At 44.9% G+C, this 14,130-nt stretch overlaps 1 protein-coding gene across 2 annotated transcripts; it reads left to right on the top strand.

Annotated features, from left to right (window-relative positions):
* Positions 1 to 288: 288 nt before the first annotated feature.
* On the top strand, positions 289 to 13,887 carry ccnp (cyclin P). Of its 2 annotated transcripts, XM_029715757.1 has the most exons (10): positions 289 to 446; positions 10,007 to 10,132; positions 10,577 to 10,652; positions 10,745 to 10,917; positions 11,635 to 11,733; positions 11,956 to 12,111; positions 12,344 to 12,502; positions 13,011 to 13,189; positions 13,324 to 13,530; positions 13,659 to 13,887. In XM_029715757.1, exons 1-9 carry the CDS (start codon positions 393 to 395, stop codon positions 13,499 to 13,501), a joined length of 1,200 nt encoding a protein of 399 aa, XP_029571617.1. In that variant the 5' UTR covers positions 289 to 392; the 3' UTR covers positions 13,502 to 13,530; positions 13,659 to 13,887. The 2 variants fall into 2 exon arrangements, with proteins under 2 accessions (XP_029571617.1, XP_029571616.1); XM_029715756.1 differs by having other exon boundaries at positions 13,324 to 13,887.
* The last annotated feature ends 243 nt before the right edge of the window (positions 13,888 to 14,130 follow it).

Raw genomic sequence — 14,130 nt, 5'->3', positions numbered from 1 at the left:
CTACACCCGTTTTATTCGGCGCATGTGACTCATGCATTTTGATTTGATGTGTGTCCGTTTGGGTATCGTGACAACAAAAATGCAAATAGACTAATAAAGCAAGCATTGTATAGTAAAAGTTTTGAATTACAAATTGATTGATGTAGGCTAATTCCTCATCAGCCAAATGTATGCTGAATATGTAAGAGTGTAAACTGATCAGGGATCAGTCACACACATGCAAATCATGACGTCTCCCCCAACTCCAATTAGTCAATCACGTGTGTTTATTAGCCGACCGTCAGATAATGTTGACTGTTTTGTGTCTCTCGCGTCTCATCTGCCACTCCTCGTGGTTTCAAGTAGCTGCGGCGCCTCTGTAAGTGAATTTGCTCTCTCCGGATCTAAGCATCATGGCCAAGACCGGATTCTGCGATTCCATACCACTGCTGGACTTGCACAAGAAGGTGAGTTTAAAGTTGAAATATAATGCGTACAGTTTTGTGTATTCGACGTACCCATAATGTGTCCAAACATTTAAATGCGCACAACACCGGTGACCCACACCTTCGAGTTTGTTTATCCCTTTCCAAGTAAATCACATTGTATTTGTCACATGCACCGAATGTAACAGGTGTTAACCATCCCGTGAAATCCTTACTTAGAAGCCCTTAACTCTATTTTTAACTGCATGGTTGGTTAAGAAAATATTTACTAAATGAACTGGTTCTATCTTTATACCCGTCGCACGACCCACTGGTTGATGCTTAGTTATAAAACCCTCTTAGGCCTCACTCCCCCCTAAGATACCTACTGCAGCCCTCGTCCTCCACATACAACACCTGTTCTGCCAGTCAAATTTAGTTAAAGGTCCCAAAAGAACACACATCCCTGGGTCGCTCCTCTTTTCAACTAGCGACTGGAACAAGCTGCAAAAAAAAACCTCAACTGTGCATTTATCTCCATCTCTTAATTCAAGGACTCAATCATGGACACTCTAACAGACTGTTGTGGCTGCTACGCGTGATGTATTGTTGCCTCTGCCTTACCTTTGTGCTGTTGTCTGTGCCCGTGCCCAATAATGTTTGGACCATGTTTTATGCTGCTACCATGCTGTGTTCTTAGGTCTCTATGTATTCTGGGTTCTCTTGTGATGTTTGTGTTGTCCTATATTTTTAATCCCAACCCCGCAGGAGGGCTTTTGCATTTTTGGTAGGCCGCTATTTGTAAATAGTAATTAGTAACAGACTTGCCTAGTTTAAATAAAGGTATTAAAACAATTTACATGTATTTTCTGGGTTTGGTTGGGAATGGTTTCATAGATCATTTGTAGCCCTTGACCATTACATATGTCATTGGATGAAGTCATCTTCTGTATGAGGGCGTTTTGTTAAGGGTGTTTTCACATAGTCTTCTGTAGGAGGGCGTTTTCACATAGTCTTCTGTAGGAGGGCGTTTTCACACAGTCTTCTGTAGGAGGGCGTTTTCACACAGTCTTCTGTAGGAGGGCGTTTTCACACAGTCTTCTGTAGGAGGGCGTTTTCACACAGTCTTCTGTAGGAGGGCGTTTTCACACAGTCTTCTGTAGGAGGGCGTTTTCACACAGTCTTCTGTAGGAGGGCGTTTTCACACAGTCTTCTGTAGGAGGGCGTTTTCACACAGTCTTCTGTAGGAGGGCGTTTTCACACAGTCTTCTGTAGGAGGGCGTTTTCACACAGTCTTCTGTAGGAGGGCGTTTTCACACAGTCTTCTGTAGGAGGGCGTTTTCACACAGTCTTCTGTAGGAGGGCGTTTTCACACAGTCTTCTGTAGGAGGGCGTTTTCACACAGTCTTCTGTAGGAGGGCGTTTTCACACAGTCTTCTGTAGGAGGGCGTTTTCACACAGTCTTCTGTAGGAGGGCGTTTTCACACAGTCTTCTGTAGGAGGGCGTTTTCACACAGTCTTCTGTAGGAGGGCGTTTTCACACAGTCTTCTGTAGGAGGGCGTTTTCACACAGTCTTCTGTAGGAGGGCGTTTTCACACAGTCTTCTGTAGGAGGGCGTTTTCACACAGTCTTCTGTAGGAGGGCGTTTTCACACAGTCTTCTGTAGGAGGGCGTTTTCACACAGTCTTCTGTAGGAGGGCGTTTTCACACAGTCTTCTGTAGGAGGGCGTTTTCACACAGTCTTCTGTAGGAGGGCGTTTTCACACAGTCTTCTGTAGGAGGGCGTTTTCACACAGTCTTCTGTAGGAGGGCGTTTTCACACAGTCTTCTGTAGGAGGGCGTTTTCACACAGTCTTCTGTAGGAGGGCGTTTTCACACAGTCTTCTGTAGGAGGGCGTTTTCACACAGTCTTCTTTAAAGTGAACTCTGGGGTAAAATAAATGAAGGCAAAATAACTTTTTCTACTGCTTTTGGGTGAGAACTCAGCTCTTTTGCCAGTTCACATCCCTTTTTTTTAGGCCTCTGTCGTCTTTGCATTCACATTGCAATATTTAGGAACAAACCAAGGTCTTTTCACAACATTCACTCAATGCTCTGAGGGTTTTACGTAGTAAAGGACAAGCCATTCCATCAGGATGTGTTATTGAACAGCTTTATTTATTTATATATGCCAGCCTATGTACATTTAGGAAGCTAATAGATTGCATTTAGTTGCAAGATTAGACATAATTCTAATCAGAAGCTACTATTAACATGTAAATAGCAGAATAATAACTGCAGATTAATAACTGCTTTAATGAGAATTGTACACCCAAGGTAGGCTACTGCCCCTTTAAGAGCTAGAATATATTTTTTTTTAAAGATTTTTTTTTTTTGAATTGTGATTCCCACCAACTGTTGCCTAATCACACTATTCAAAGCCCACAATCGAATAATCAGTTTCACGCTGTCTTGGCCTATAGATCAAATACTGCATAGAAATAATCATAACTACAAACATTTCTTCCCCCCACGAAGCTGCACGTCGTTTTCTCTTGTGGGGTAATGGCAGGGAAACTGTTGCACTAGTTTAGTGTGTGGTGTGGGAATAATGACAAGCGCACCGGGGGAGCTTTGTTTTCACATTGCCCTGAAAAAGGGAACTGGACTGAGAAATTCAAGCAAATCAAACTCAGACCAACTCTTGATGGTCTGTTCGTTTAGCTTCGGGGGCTCTTTTTGAGGGGTCTGAGTTCCTTTTGGAGTGTGAACACTGAACAAAAAATGAAGCAAACCGCACTGAGTTCACACAAATTGTCTGAAAGGGACAAAGTGAGGACATCCTAACATGTTGCTTGTGATATGGTTTATGAAACAGACTTTACCTTTCATATCAGCAAGAATCCATAACAAAATATTCAATTAGCACACACCTATAGGATTAGGGTGCTTGTTTGCGGAAAACAGTATCTGTGTGTAACAGACGGACACCACAAACGTGTTGTCACTGAAATACTGTTGGCTGCAACTGTTACAACCAGTTAAAACTGTACAGCAGTGGAGGCTGCTGAGGGGAGGACAGCTCATAATGTTTGGAAGGGAGAAAATGAATCTATGTATTTGATACCATTCCGCTCCAGCCATTACCACAAGCCCATTCTCCCAAATTAAGACACCACCAGCCTCCTGTGGTATACAGTGTTTTGCATTTGTGAAATACACTGCTCAAAAAATTAAAGGGAACACTTAAACAACACAATGTAACTCCAAGTCAATCACACTTCTGTGAAATCAAACTGTCCACTTAGGAAGCAACACTGATTGACAATAAATTTCACATGCGGTTGTGCAAATGGAATAGACAACAGGTGGAAATTATAGGCAATTAGCAAGACACCCGCAATAAAGGACTGGTTCTGCAGGTGGGGACCATAGACCACTTCTCAGTTCCTATGCTTCCTGGCTGATGTTTTGGTCACTTTTGATTGCTGGCGGTGCTTTCACTCTAGTGGTAGCATGAGACGGAGTCTACAACCCACACAAGTGGCTCAGGTAGTGCAGCTCATCCAGGATGGCACATCAATGCGAGCTGTGGCAAGGTTTGCTGTGTCTGTCAGCGTAGTGTCCAGAGCATGGAGGCGCTACCAGGAGACAGGCCAGTACATCAGGAGACGTGGAGGAGGCCGTAGGAGGGCAACAACCCAGCAGCAGGACCGCTACCTCTGCCTTTGTGCAAGGAGGAGCAGGAGAAGCACTGCCAGAGCCCTGCAAAATGACCTCCAGCAGGCCACAAATGTGCATGTGTCTGCTCAAACGGTCAGAAACAGTCAGAAACAGACTCCATGAGGGTGGTATGAGGGCCCGACGTCCACAGGTGGGGGTTGTGCTTACAGCCCAACACCGTGCAGGACTTTTGGCATTTGCCAGAGAACACCAAGATTGGCAAATTCGCCACTGGCGCCCTGTGCTCTTCACAGATGAAAGCAGGTTCACACTGAGCACGTGACAGTCTGGAGATGCCGTGGAGAACGTTCTGCCTGCAACATCCTCCAGCATGACCGGTTTGGCGGTGGGTCAGTCATGGTGTGGGGTGGCATTTCTTTGGGGGGCCGCACAGCCCTCCATGTGCTCGCCAGAGGTAGCCTGACTGCCATTAGTTACCGAGATGAGATCCTCAGACCCCTTGTGAGACCATATGCTAGTGCGGTTGGCCCTGGGTTCCTCCTAATGCAAGACAATGCTAGACCTCATGTGGCTGGAGTGTGTCAGCAGTTCCTGCAAGAGGAAGGCATTGATGCTATGGACTGGCCCGCCCGTTCCCCAGACCTGAATCCAATTGAGCACATCTGGGACATCATGTCTCGCTCCATCCACCAACGCCACGTTGCACCACAGACTGTCCAGGAGTTGGCGGATGCTTTAGTCCAGGTCTGGGAGGAGATCCCTCAGGAGACCATCCGCCACCTCATCAGGAGCACGCCCAGGCGTTGTAGGGAGGTCATACAGGCACGTGGAGGCCACACACACTACTGAGCCTCATTTTGACTTGTTTTAAGGACATTACATCATCAAAGTTGGATCAGCTTGTAGTGTGGTTTTCCACTTTCATTTTGAGTGTGACTCCAAATCCAGACCTCCATGGGTTGATAAATTGGATTTCCATTGATTATTTTTGTGATTATGTTGTCAGCACATTCAACTATGTAAAGAAGAAAAGTATTTAATAAGATTATTTCTTTCATTCAGATCTAGGATGTGGTGTTTAAGTGTTCCCTTTATTTTTTTGAGCAGTATACTTTTGATGTGATATGAAAGTAGAGGGATTTGTTTCTGGAACTATACCGCAACTGAGCATTGTTTCACGTTTAGATGTATTTGGCTGTTTTGGTTTTCCTGTTTTTATAAAAGTAAAAAGCCTTTAAACATTTCATGCTATTCTACTTACTTTTACATATTAGCAGATTTTATTTGTTTTTATACCACACAAATTACCTAAATTACAGGCTAAGAATGGACAGATTCTTTAACTGCTGGCTACTCTTCTGTGACTTAACCCAATGAGAGAAGGTCACAAGTGTTTCCCTAATCTGTCTGGGTTTACATATTCTATTGTAGGGAAATTAATAGGTTAATCAATTGATAGTGACAGAATTATGCTGAACAAAAATATAAACGCAACCATTTCTACAATTTTACTGAGTTGATATAAGGAAATTGTCAATTTAAATAAATTAGGCCCTAATCAATGCAGGTGAAGCTGGCTATGGAGGTCCTGGGCTGGCGGGGTTACACGTGATCTGCGGTTGTGAGGCAGGTTGGACGTACTGCCAAATTCTCTAAAACAGCGTTGGAGGCAGCTTATGGTAGAGAAACTAACATTAAATTCTTTGGCAACGGCTCTGGTGGACATTCCTGCAGTCAACATGCCAATTGCATGCTCCCTTAACTTGAGACATCTGTGACAAAACTACATGTTTTAGTGGCCTTTTATTTTTCCATAGCACAAGGTGCACCTGTGTAATGATCATGCTGTTGAATCAGCTTCTTGCTATACCACAGCTGTCAAATGGATGGATTATCTTGGCAAAGGGGAAATGCTCACTAACAGGCATGTAAACAAATTTGTGCACAATTTGAGAGAAGGTTTTGTGCGTATGGAACATTTCTGGGATCTTTTATTTCAGCTCATGAAACATGGGACCAACACTTTACGTGTTGCGTTTTATATTTAGCGTTTATAGTTCAGTCTAGATTACTTCCGAAGCAAAGTTAGCCTCTAAATGTCAAAAACAATAAAATGATATCCCAATATGCATCTGATGTAATGTAAGTTACTTGAATCTGGTGTATTGTGAAGTCAATAACTTTGATAAATACATAATGGGCAATAAGTAGTAGTAGTAGTAGTAGTAGTAGGAGGAGTAGGAGTAGGAGGAGGAGGAGGAGGAGGAGGAGGAAATCAAAGTTGATCTCTGTTCCTCTTCGCGCTCTCCTTCTCACCCTGAACAGAACACAGGCTAGTCTGCGCACAGATGGTGTATTTTGAGGGGGACCAAGCCTAATCAAAAACAATTTTTGGCAGAAACCGTTGACTCTCCTCCTGAACTGCCACCGTAGCTCTACACTGCACAGCCATTTGTTAAGTAGCACAAACGATTTTGATCAGCCAGAGAAGAGCAGACAGGCATAGGGTTGGATTGTCTACTACAATGTGTAAAAACAGTTTAGTTTTATTTACACCATCCCAGCATCTTAGAAATATAACTTTGATCTGTGCTTAGTAGCCTGTTAATCATTTGATTGAGACCACACTAAATAGCCTATAGGCGCATTTGATATTGTGCGCCCAGGGGAGAATCAGAGATGAGGGGTGGCATCGCGCACGTATGTACACACAGTTCATTTGGAAAGTATTCAGACCCCTTTGCTTTTTCCAGATATTGTTTTGTTACAGCCTTATTCTAAAATGTATTTTAAATTGTCTCATTCTACACACAATACCCCATAATGACAAAGCGAAAACAGGTTTTTAGAAATGTTGGCTAATTTATAAAAAACATACCTTATTCACGTACCTATTCAGACCCTTGCTATGAAATTTAGCTCAGGTGCATCCTGTTTCCATTGATCATCCTTGAGCTGTTTCTACACCTTGATTGGAGTCCACCTGTGGTAAATTCAATTGATTGGACATGATTTGGAAAGGGCAGTGCCACAGTTGGCAGTGCTTGTCAGAGCAAAAACCAAGCCATAAGGTCGAAGGAATTGTCTGTAGAGCTCCGAGACAAGATTGTGTCAAGGCAGAGATGCGGGGAAGGGTACCAAAAAATGTCTACATCATTGTAGGTCCCCTTAGAACACAGTGGCCTCCATTATTCTTAAATGGAAGTAGTTTAGAACCACCAATACTCTTCCTAGAGCTGGCCAAACTGAGCAATTGGGGGAGAGGGGCCTTGGTCAGGGAGATGACCAAGAACCCAATGGTCACTCTGACCGAATTCCAGAGTTCCTCTCTAAAGATGGGAGAACCTTCCATAAGGACAACCATCTCTGTAGCACTCCACCAATCAGGCCTTTATGGTAGAGTGGCCAGATGGAAGCCACTCCTCAGTAAAATGCACATGACAACCTGCTTGGAGTTTGACAAAAGGCACCTGAAGGACTTTCAGAACATGAGAAACAACCTTCTCTGGTCTGATGAAACCAAAATGACATTCAGGCCAAAGAATTCAAAGCGTCACATTTGGAGGAAACCTGGCACCATCCCTACGGGGAAGCATGGCGGTGGCAGCATCATGCTGTGGGGATGTTTTTCAGCGGCAGGGACTGGGAAACTAGTCAGGGTTGAGGCAAAGATGAACAGAGCAAAGTACAGAGATCCTTGATGAGAACCTACTCGGGACCTCCGGCTGGGGCGACGGTTAACCTTCCAACAGGATAATGACCCTTAGCACACAGCCAACACAACACAGGAGTGGCTTCGGGACAAGTCTCCGAATGTCCTTGAGTGGCCCAGCCAGAGCCCAGACTTGAACCCGATCAAAAATCTCTGGAGAGACCAGAAAATGGCTGTGCAGCAATGCTCCCCAGCCAACCTGACAGAGCATGAGAGGATCTGCAGAGAAGAATGGGAGGAACTCCCCAATACAGGTCTGCCAAGCTTGTAGCATCATACCCAAGAAGACTCAAGGCTGTAATTGCTGCCAAAGGTGCTTCAACAAAGTACAGAGTAAATGGTCTGAACACTTATGTAAATGTTATTTCAGTTAATACAGTTAATTTCTAAACCTGGTTTCTATTTGTCATTATGGGGTATTGTCTGTAGATTGATAGGGGGGATTTAATCCATTTTTGGAGGCTGTAACAAAATGTGTAAAAAGTCCAGGTCTGAATACTTTCCAAATGCATTTTCAATTTCAGACAAGCGGATGGTTTAGTAATTTTTAAATCTAGTCCATGGGAGGGCCGTTGTAATTTGTCAAATGTCAATATTTCTCGTTTTTAAGAATGCTTATTAGTATATCAACTCAGCAAAAAAAGAGCCGTCCCTTTTTCAGGACCCTGCCTTTCAAAGATAATTCGTGTAAATCCAAATAACTTCAGATCTTTATTGTAAAGGCTTGAAACAGTTTCCCATGCTTGTTCAATGAACCATAAACAATTAATGAACATCAGTTTTTTTGTCACGTGCGCCAAATACAACCGGTGTAGACCATACAGTGAAATGCTTAACATGCACCTGTGGAATGGTCGTTAAGACACTAAACAGCTTACAGACGGTGGACAATTAAGGTCACAGTTATGAGAACTTAGGCCTCTTTAGTGTCCTTTCTACTGACTCTGAAAAACACCAAAAGAAAGATGCCCAGGGTCCCTGCTCACCTGTGTGAATGTGCCGTAGGCATGCTGCAAGGAGACATGAGGACTGCAGATGTGGCCAGGGCAATAAATTGCAATGTCCGTACTGTGAGACGCCTAAGACAGCGCTACAGGGAGACAGGACGGACAGATGATTGTCCTCGCAGTGGCAGACCACGTGTAACAACACCTGCACAGGATCGGTACATCCATACAAAACACCTGCGGTACAGGATGGCAACAATTGCCCAAGTTACACCAGGAACGCACAAATCCAATCCCTCCATTAGTGCTCAGACTGTCTGCAATAGGCTGGACTGAGGGCTTGTAGGCCTGTTGTAAGGCAAGTCCTCACCAGACATCACCGGCAACAGTCTCCTATGGGCACAAACCCACTGTCGCTGGACCTGACAGGACTGGCAAAAAGTGCTTTTCACTGGCGAGTTGCGGTTTTGTCTCACCAGGGGTGATGGTCGGATTCGCGTTTATCGACGAAGGAATGAGCGTTACACCGAGGCTTGTACTCTGGAGCGGGATCGAGGTGGAGGGTCCGTCATGGTCTGGGGCGGTGTCTCACAACATCATCGGACTGGGCTTGTTGACATTGTCTGCAATCTCAACGCAGTGCGTTACAGGGAAGACCTCCTCCCTCATGTGGTACCCTTCCTGCAGGCTCATCCTGACATGACCCTCCAGCATGACAATGCCACCAGCCATACTGCTTGTTCTGTGAGTGATTTCCTGCAAGACAGGAATGTCAGTGTTCTGCCATGGCCAGCAAAGAGCCCGGATCTCAATCCCATTGAGCTCATCTGGGACCTGTTGGATCGGAGGGTGAGGGCTAGGACCATTCCCCCCCCAGAAATGTCCGGGAACTTGCCGGTGCCTTCGTGGGAGAGTGGGGTAACATCTCACAGCAAGAACTGGCAAATCTGGTGCAGTCCATGAGGAGGAGATGCACTGCAGTACTTAATGGTGGCCACACCAGATACTGACTGTTACTTTTGAGTTTGACCCCCCCCTCCCCCCCTTTGTTCAGGGACACATTATTACATTTCTGTTAGTCACATGTCTGTGGAACTTGTTCAGTTTGTCTCAGTTGTTGAGTCTTATGTTCATACAAATATTTACACAAAGTTTGCTGAAAATAAATGCAGTTGACAGTGAGGACGTTTCTTTTGTTTTTTGCAGAGTTTATATAGGTAACCGTTCTGTACATTTTTCATCCGTCCCTAAGATGTATTTTTGGCTGCCTCCAACACAGGTGGTGGAAGAGAGACGAGCCCCCTTAAGAGCCTTGGCCAATGCCTGTGGGCCCAAAGAGCGTTGGCAGCCCCAGGAGGGAGAGTCCAGGGGGACCTACCAGAAAACTGAGCCAGAGGCTAGATGGGTACGGCTCCTCTTTCATTCTGATAGAGCCTGACCTGCCTTCTATTCCATTTCCTCTTCCCCCTGTTAACGCTCTTCCGTCTGTTCTGGAGTGTAATCATTAGTCCATACTGTAAAATTTGAGTTTCTATTGGACAAATTCAGGTAGGTTCCTTTCAGTTTGCTTATGTTTAAGGAGTGTTTTGCAACAATCGGCGTAATGAATAAACCCCAGCTGCGAAGGCCCACATTCAAGTGCATATACTAATTTCTGTCTCACCCCATTGATTACTCTCTAGTCTTTATGCATCGAGTACACTTCACATCAAATAATTTATTGAAGTCTCAGAACAGTATGTGGAGTCTCCATATTAATGCACTCTTACAATACCATATTTTGACATCTTATCCTTCCTCTGTGCCACACTCTGTTCATGTAATTGTCCTGCTGTGTATGTCTGTGCAGGCCAGGAGGCTGCCTGTGTCGACAGATGATGGCATTATCATGGGCTTCCATGAGGACGACAGCCCCTCTCATTCAGGTCACTGCAATATACTCTTGTACCAAATATAGCATATAATTGTGTGTCAAGCCATGTCTGTACTAAGTTAACCCTATCTCTACTAAGGTCAGATGGCTGTATGGAGGAAGAGGCTGTGCTGATCTACCTGCATGGCCTCCAGGGCCTCTATAGCCTGCAGGCGTTGGTGCCTGGCATGCTTCGTCATGAGACTGAGCTGGCCATGGAGACGCTTGGTCTTATCTACGACAGGAGCTACGCATGGGACATCTTCTCTGACATGATGGTGGGGGGTCTAATAGAGGTGGTTCCATGTAATGAGTAGCCTTGCCTCAGACCCAGGTAGTCTTGTTAGATCCCAGAGTTAATTCCTAGGATTTGTAGCTTTCTAGGCTATAACTCACACTCTTGTCACAACTTAGGAAAGTTGAACAAGATTGGGAGTGGGCTTGGTTTGTTAGTCAAGAATGGCTCTACATTTGGATCAGTAAATGGGTTTCCATCTACAGTTTCTATGCACGTAGAGTCATACTGTATCATTTTTCAGCTGTGCTGCAAAAGGAAGTTTTGGTACAATTTTATAAATGTGGACAGATCATTTGTTCGTTCAACGTGGTGGGATCTTTTTGTGTCTGAAATTAATTCCGCAAGATATTGATTTTAGCAACCATAAACTTTGAGTCACGGCATGGCGTGCCAAGACCAGAGGAGGCACATTTGCTATTTAATGCAACTGTTTTTGTTACAAAACTATCGGTAGAGTTGAAACTGTGATGGAAATGCAAACTTTAGATTTTTTGGGGTGAAAACTTTAAGTACATTTTGTGTGCGATATGTCATCACGCACTGATTTTTGTCTGCAAATTTCAGTTTGGTGGAAATGCCACTGGGAAAATGTTTGAATATCCGCATAAATCTTTCGCCGATGGGCTGGAAACCAAGCTAGTGGAGTTATTTTGTTGCTTTGCTGTACCTCTGTCATTGACACTGCCTCCTTTTCCAGAGAAGTCAGTTGCGGTTCACCTTCCCCAATGCAGACCTTCCCAGACCTTTCACATACACCACCCGCGCCATCCTGGTCGACTGGCTCATCCAAGTCCATGTGAGTTCCCCTCGTGTCCCTCTACTATTTATCCAAAAGGATTTCCTGGTTAAAATGTACTCAAATTGCTAATTCTCAAATTTAGGAAATGTGCACTTGACAACAGATTGACCCTCTAAACTGAAGCAGTTTTTAAGCAGATGCCCTTCAACTTACCTAAGTCTAAATGTATGTGGTAGAATTCAGGCCATTGTGTCCTCCCATCACCCCTGCCTCTTACAGGAGGTGTTCCATTTCTCAGAGGAGACCCTCTACCTGTCTGTCCACCTCCTGAACCGCTGCCTACACCAGATCAAGGTGAACACAGCCAAGCTGCAGCTGCTGGGAGTGGTCTGTCTCTTCCTGGCTGCCAAGAAAGAAGAGTGTCTTCTCCCTGAGGTATTCTACATCAGACCTGGGTCAGATGCATATGGTGTTCTTCGCCAATGTTTTCCCTCACTGAAGCCATTATGCCTAGCTTGGTGTAGCATAATCAAGTAAGAGTTGGATATATGTTGGCTTCTTCCAGACTTTCAAACACTGACAGTGGGAGCTAGAGAAGGGGATTGAGCAGGGTTTGTTTTGGACCAGGGCTTTCTCAAGTGTTCTCCAACACCCTCCCTCTCTCCAGGTGTCTGAGCTGTGCTTCCTCATGGAGAATGGCTACTCCAATAGACAGCTGCTCCGTATGGAGCGCCGGGTGCTCACTGAGCTGAAGTTTGAGCTTTCCCACTGCTCTCCGCTGCACTTCCTGCTCCTCTCTGCCTCAATCGCCCACTGCAGCGCTAAGGTGGGTGAACCCTCAACACTTTAACCCTGAGCAGTTTGGCCAGATTCTAGAATGGATGCCATTGCCATGTTGGCTCCTTTATTCTCTAAATGTTGGTGAGGTAACAAGACGAGTGCCTCCGACAGTTCCCTCAAATGACAGAGCAGTGAATTTAACACCCGTTTTTTTTTTTTTTTGCCTTCGGGATAATATGTATCCAAATTGGTACAGTATTGGGATGTCAACAAATTGCATGTCTACCTTCACTGGACATCTTAATAGGGATTTAAAACTTTCAGAAATATACCGCACAATGCAGAAGCGTCAATTAGCACTTAGCAGGTGCTATGTGGCGCCCTGGGAATGTTCAGACAGAAACCGCATTGGCCAAATGACTGCTTTAACCTAGTTGCTAGTCAAACTGCTCAGATTATCAGATCCACATGAAAATGTTAGTAATCTGAGATGTGCAGCACAACCGCAATAAAGACAACCTGGACCATCCCCCTTTACGTGTCTCTACGTCCAGGTGGTGTGGATGGCCCGTTACCTGCTGGAGCTCTCTCTGTTGGAGGGACAGTGTGTGGTGTTCTTGGCTGCCCACCTGGCTGGTGCTGCCCTCTGTCTGGCCCGCAGGGTACTGCAGGAGCCCCCCACCCCAGAGGGAGAGACTGCCTGGTGTGTTGCCTCCAGTATCCACGTTGGCAGGTGAGGAGAGGCTCTTTTCTTGATTGAAAATATACTTGACATGATACCCAATAATTTTCACAATTAGACTTTGAAGTGGAATGTACTTCTGTTGTGTTTTGACCCAACCTTTTTCTCCTGTCTGCCTCCTTCAGTGAGACGACCCTGCTGAGGATAATGTTCATCCAGGCAGGGGCTGCAGCCCGGGCCCAGAGCAGAGACACCCGCGCTACTTTCCTCAAGTACTCCACAGCAGGGACCATGCATGTCAGCAGCCACCCGTCCCTGCTGAGTGCCCCCTGTCTGTTGGGCCTGCCAACTGCACACACCTGAAGCCCCACAGTAGCCTACACATGAATAAGGTGCGCGTCACTGTTTTTCTATGGGAATGGGCCATTTTAGGAAGAATGAGTATCACATTTTGAGGAAGGGAGACGGACATCTGAAATGAGGACTGCTGGCCCTTACAGTCACCTTCTACTTCTTACAGACGTTTCATATTGTAAACGAGATGAAGGCTTGCGAGATTACATTTGACCCACCACATCAAGAAGAGGTGTGAGGGGGAGGAAGAGGACGTCAATATAATATGCAGAACCAAACTGACTTGTATGGTTAAGCAGGACTTGCGTGCCTGTTCTGGACTGGACAGTGCCACATTTCTTTTATGCTCTTATCTTGGATCTAATTGTGAATAAAAAAAAAATGTTTTGTCTTTCGATGATGCTTCATCTTTTTTACTGTTTCTTGTAAAATGTTTGGACAAAAAGCAGGCTTCCATTGTTTAAATGTCATGGTTTAATGGAACTTTTTAATAATGTTAAATAAAGTTGTCTGCTAGCATTTGTTGTAAGCTACCTCTAAGTTTCTGCTTGTACTTATTTATATAGCCTGGCTACATCTGCCCCTTAGCTTAGGGATTCTTGAAAGTCGGGACAATCCTTGTCCAGCAGATACTGTCT

This window comes from Salmo trutta, chromosome 26 (assembly GCF_901001165.1).
Source record: "Salmo trutta chromosome 26, fSalTru1.1, whole genome shotgun sequence".
NCBI lineage: Eukaryota > Metazoa > Chordata > Actinopteri > Salmoniformes > Salmonidae > Salmo > Salmo trutta.
Note: the sequence above shows the minus strand (reverse complement) of the source record. Positions and strands in the feature narration are given on the sequence as shown.

Excerpts from the sequence above, each read along its gene's own strand:
- ccnp (XM_029715757.1), top strand. The coding sequence starts at position 393 with ATGGCCAAGACCGGATTCTGCGATTCCATACCACTGCTGGACTTGCAC. Across the intron at positions 447-10,006 it reads TGCTGGACTTGCACAAGAAG|GTGGTGGAAGAGAGACGAGC; the intron begins GTGAGTTTAAAG and ends CCTCCAACACAG. Across the intron at positions 12,503-13,010 it reads TCGCCCACTGCAGCGCTAAG|GTGGTGTGGATGGCCCGTTA; the intron begins GTGGGTGAACCC and ends CTCTACGTCCAG.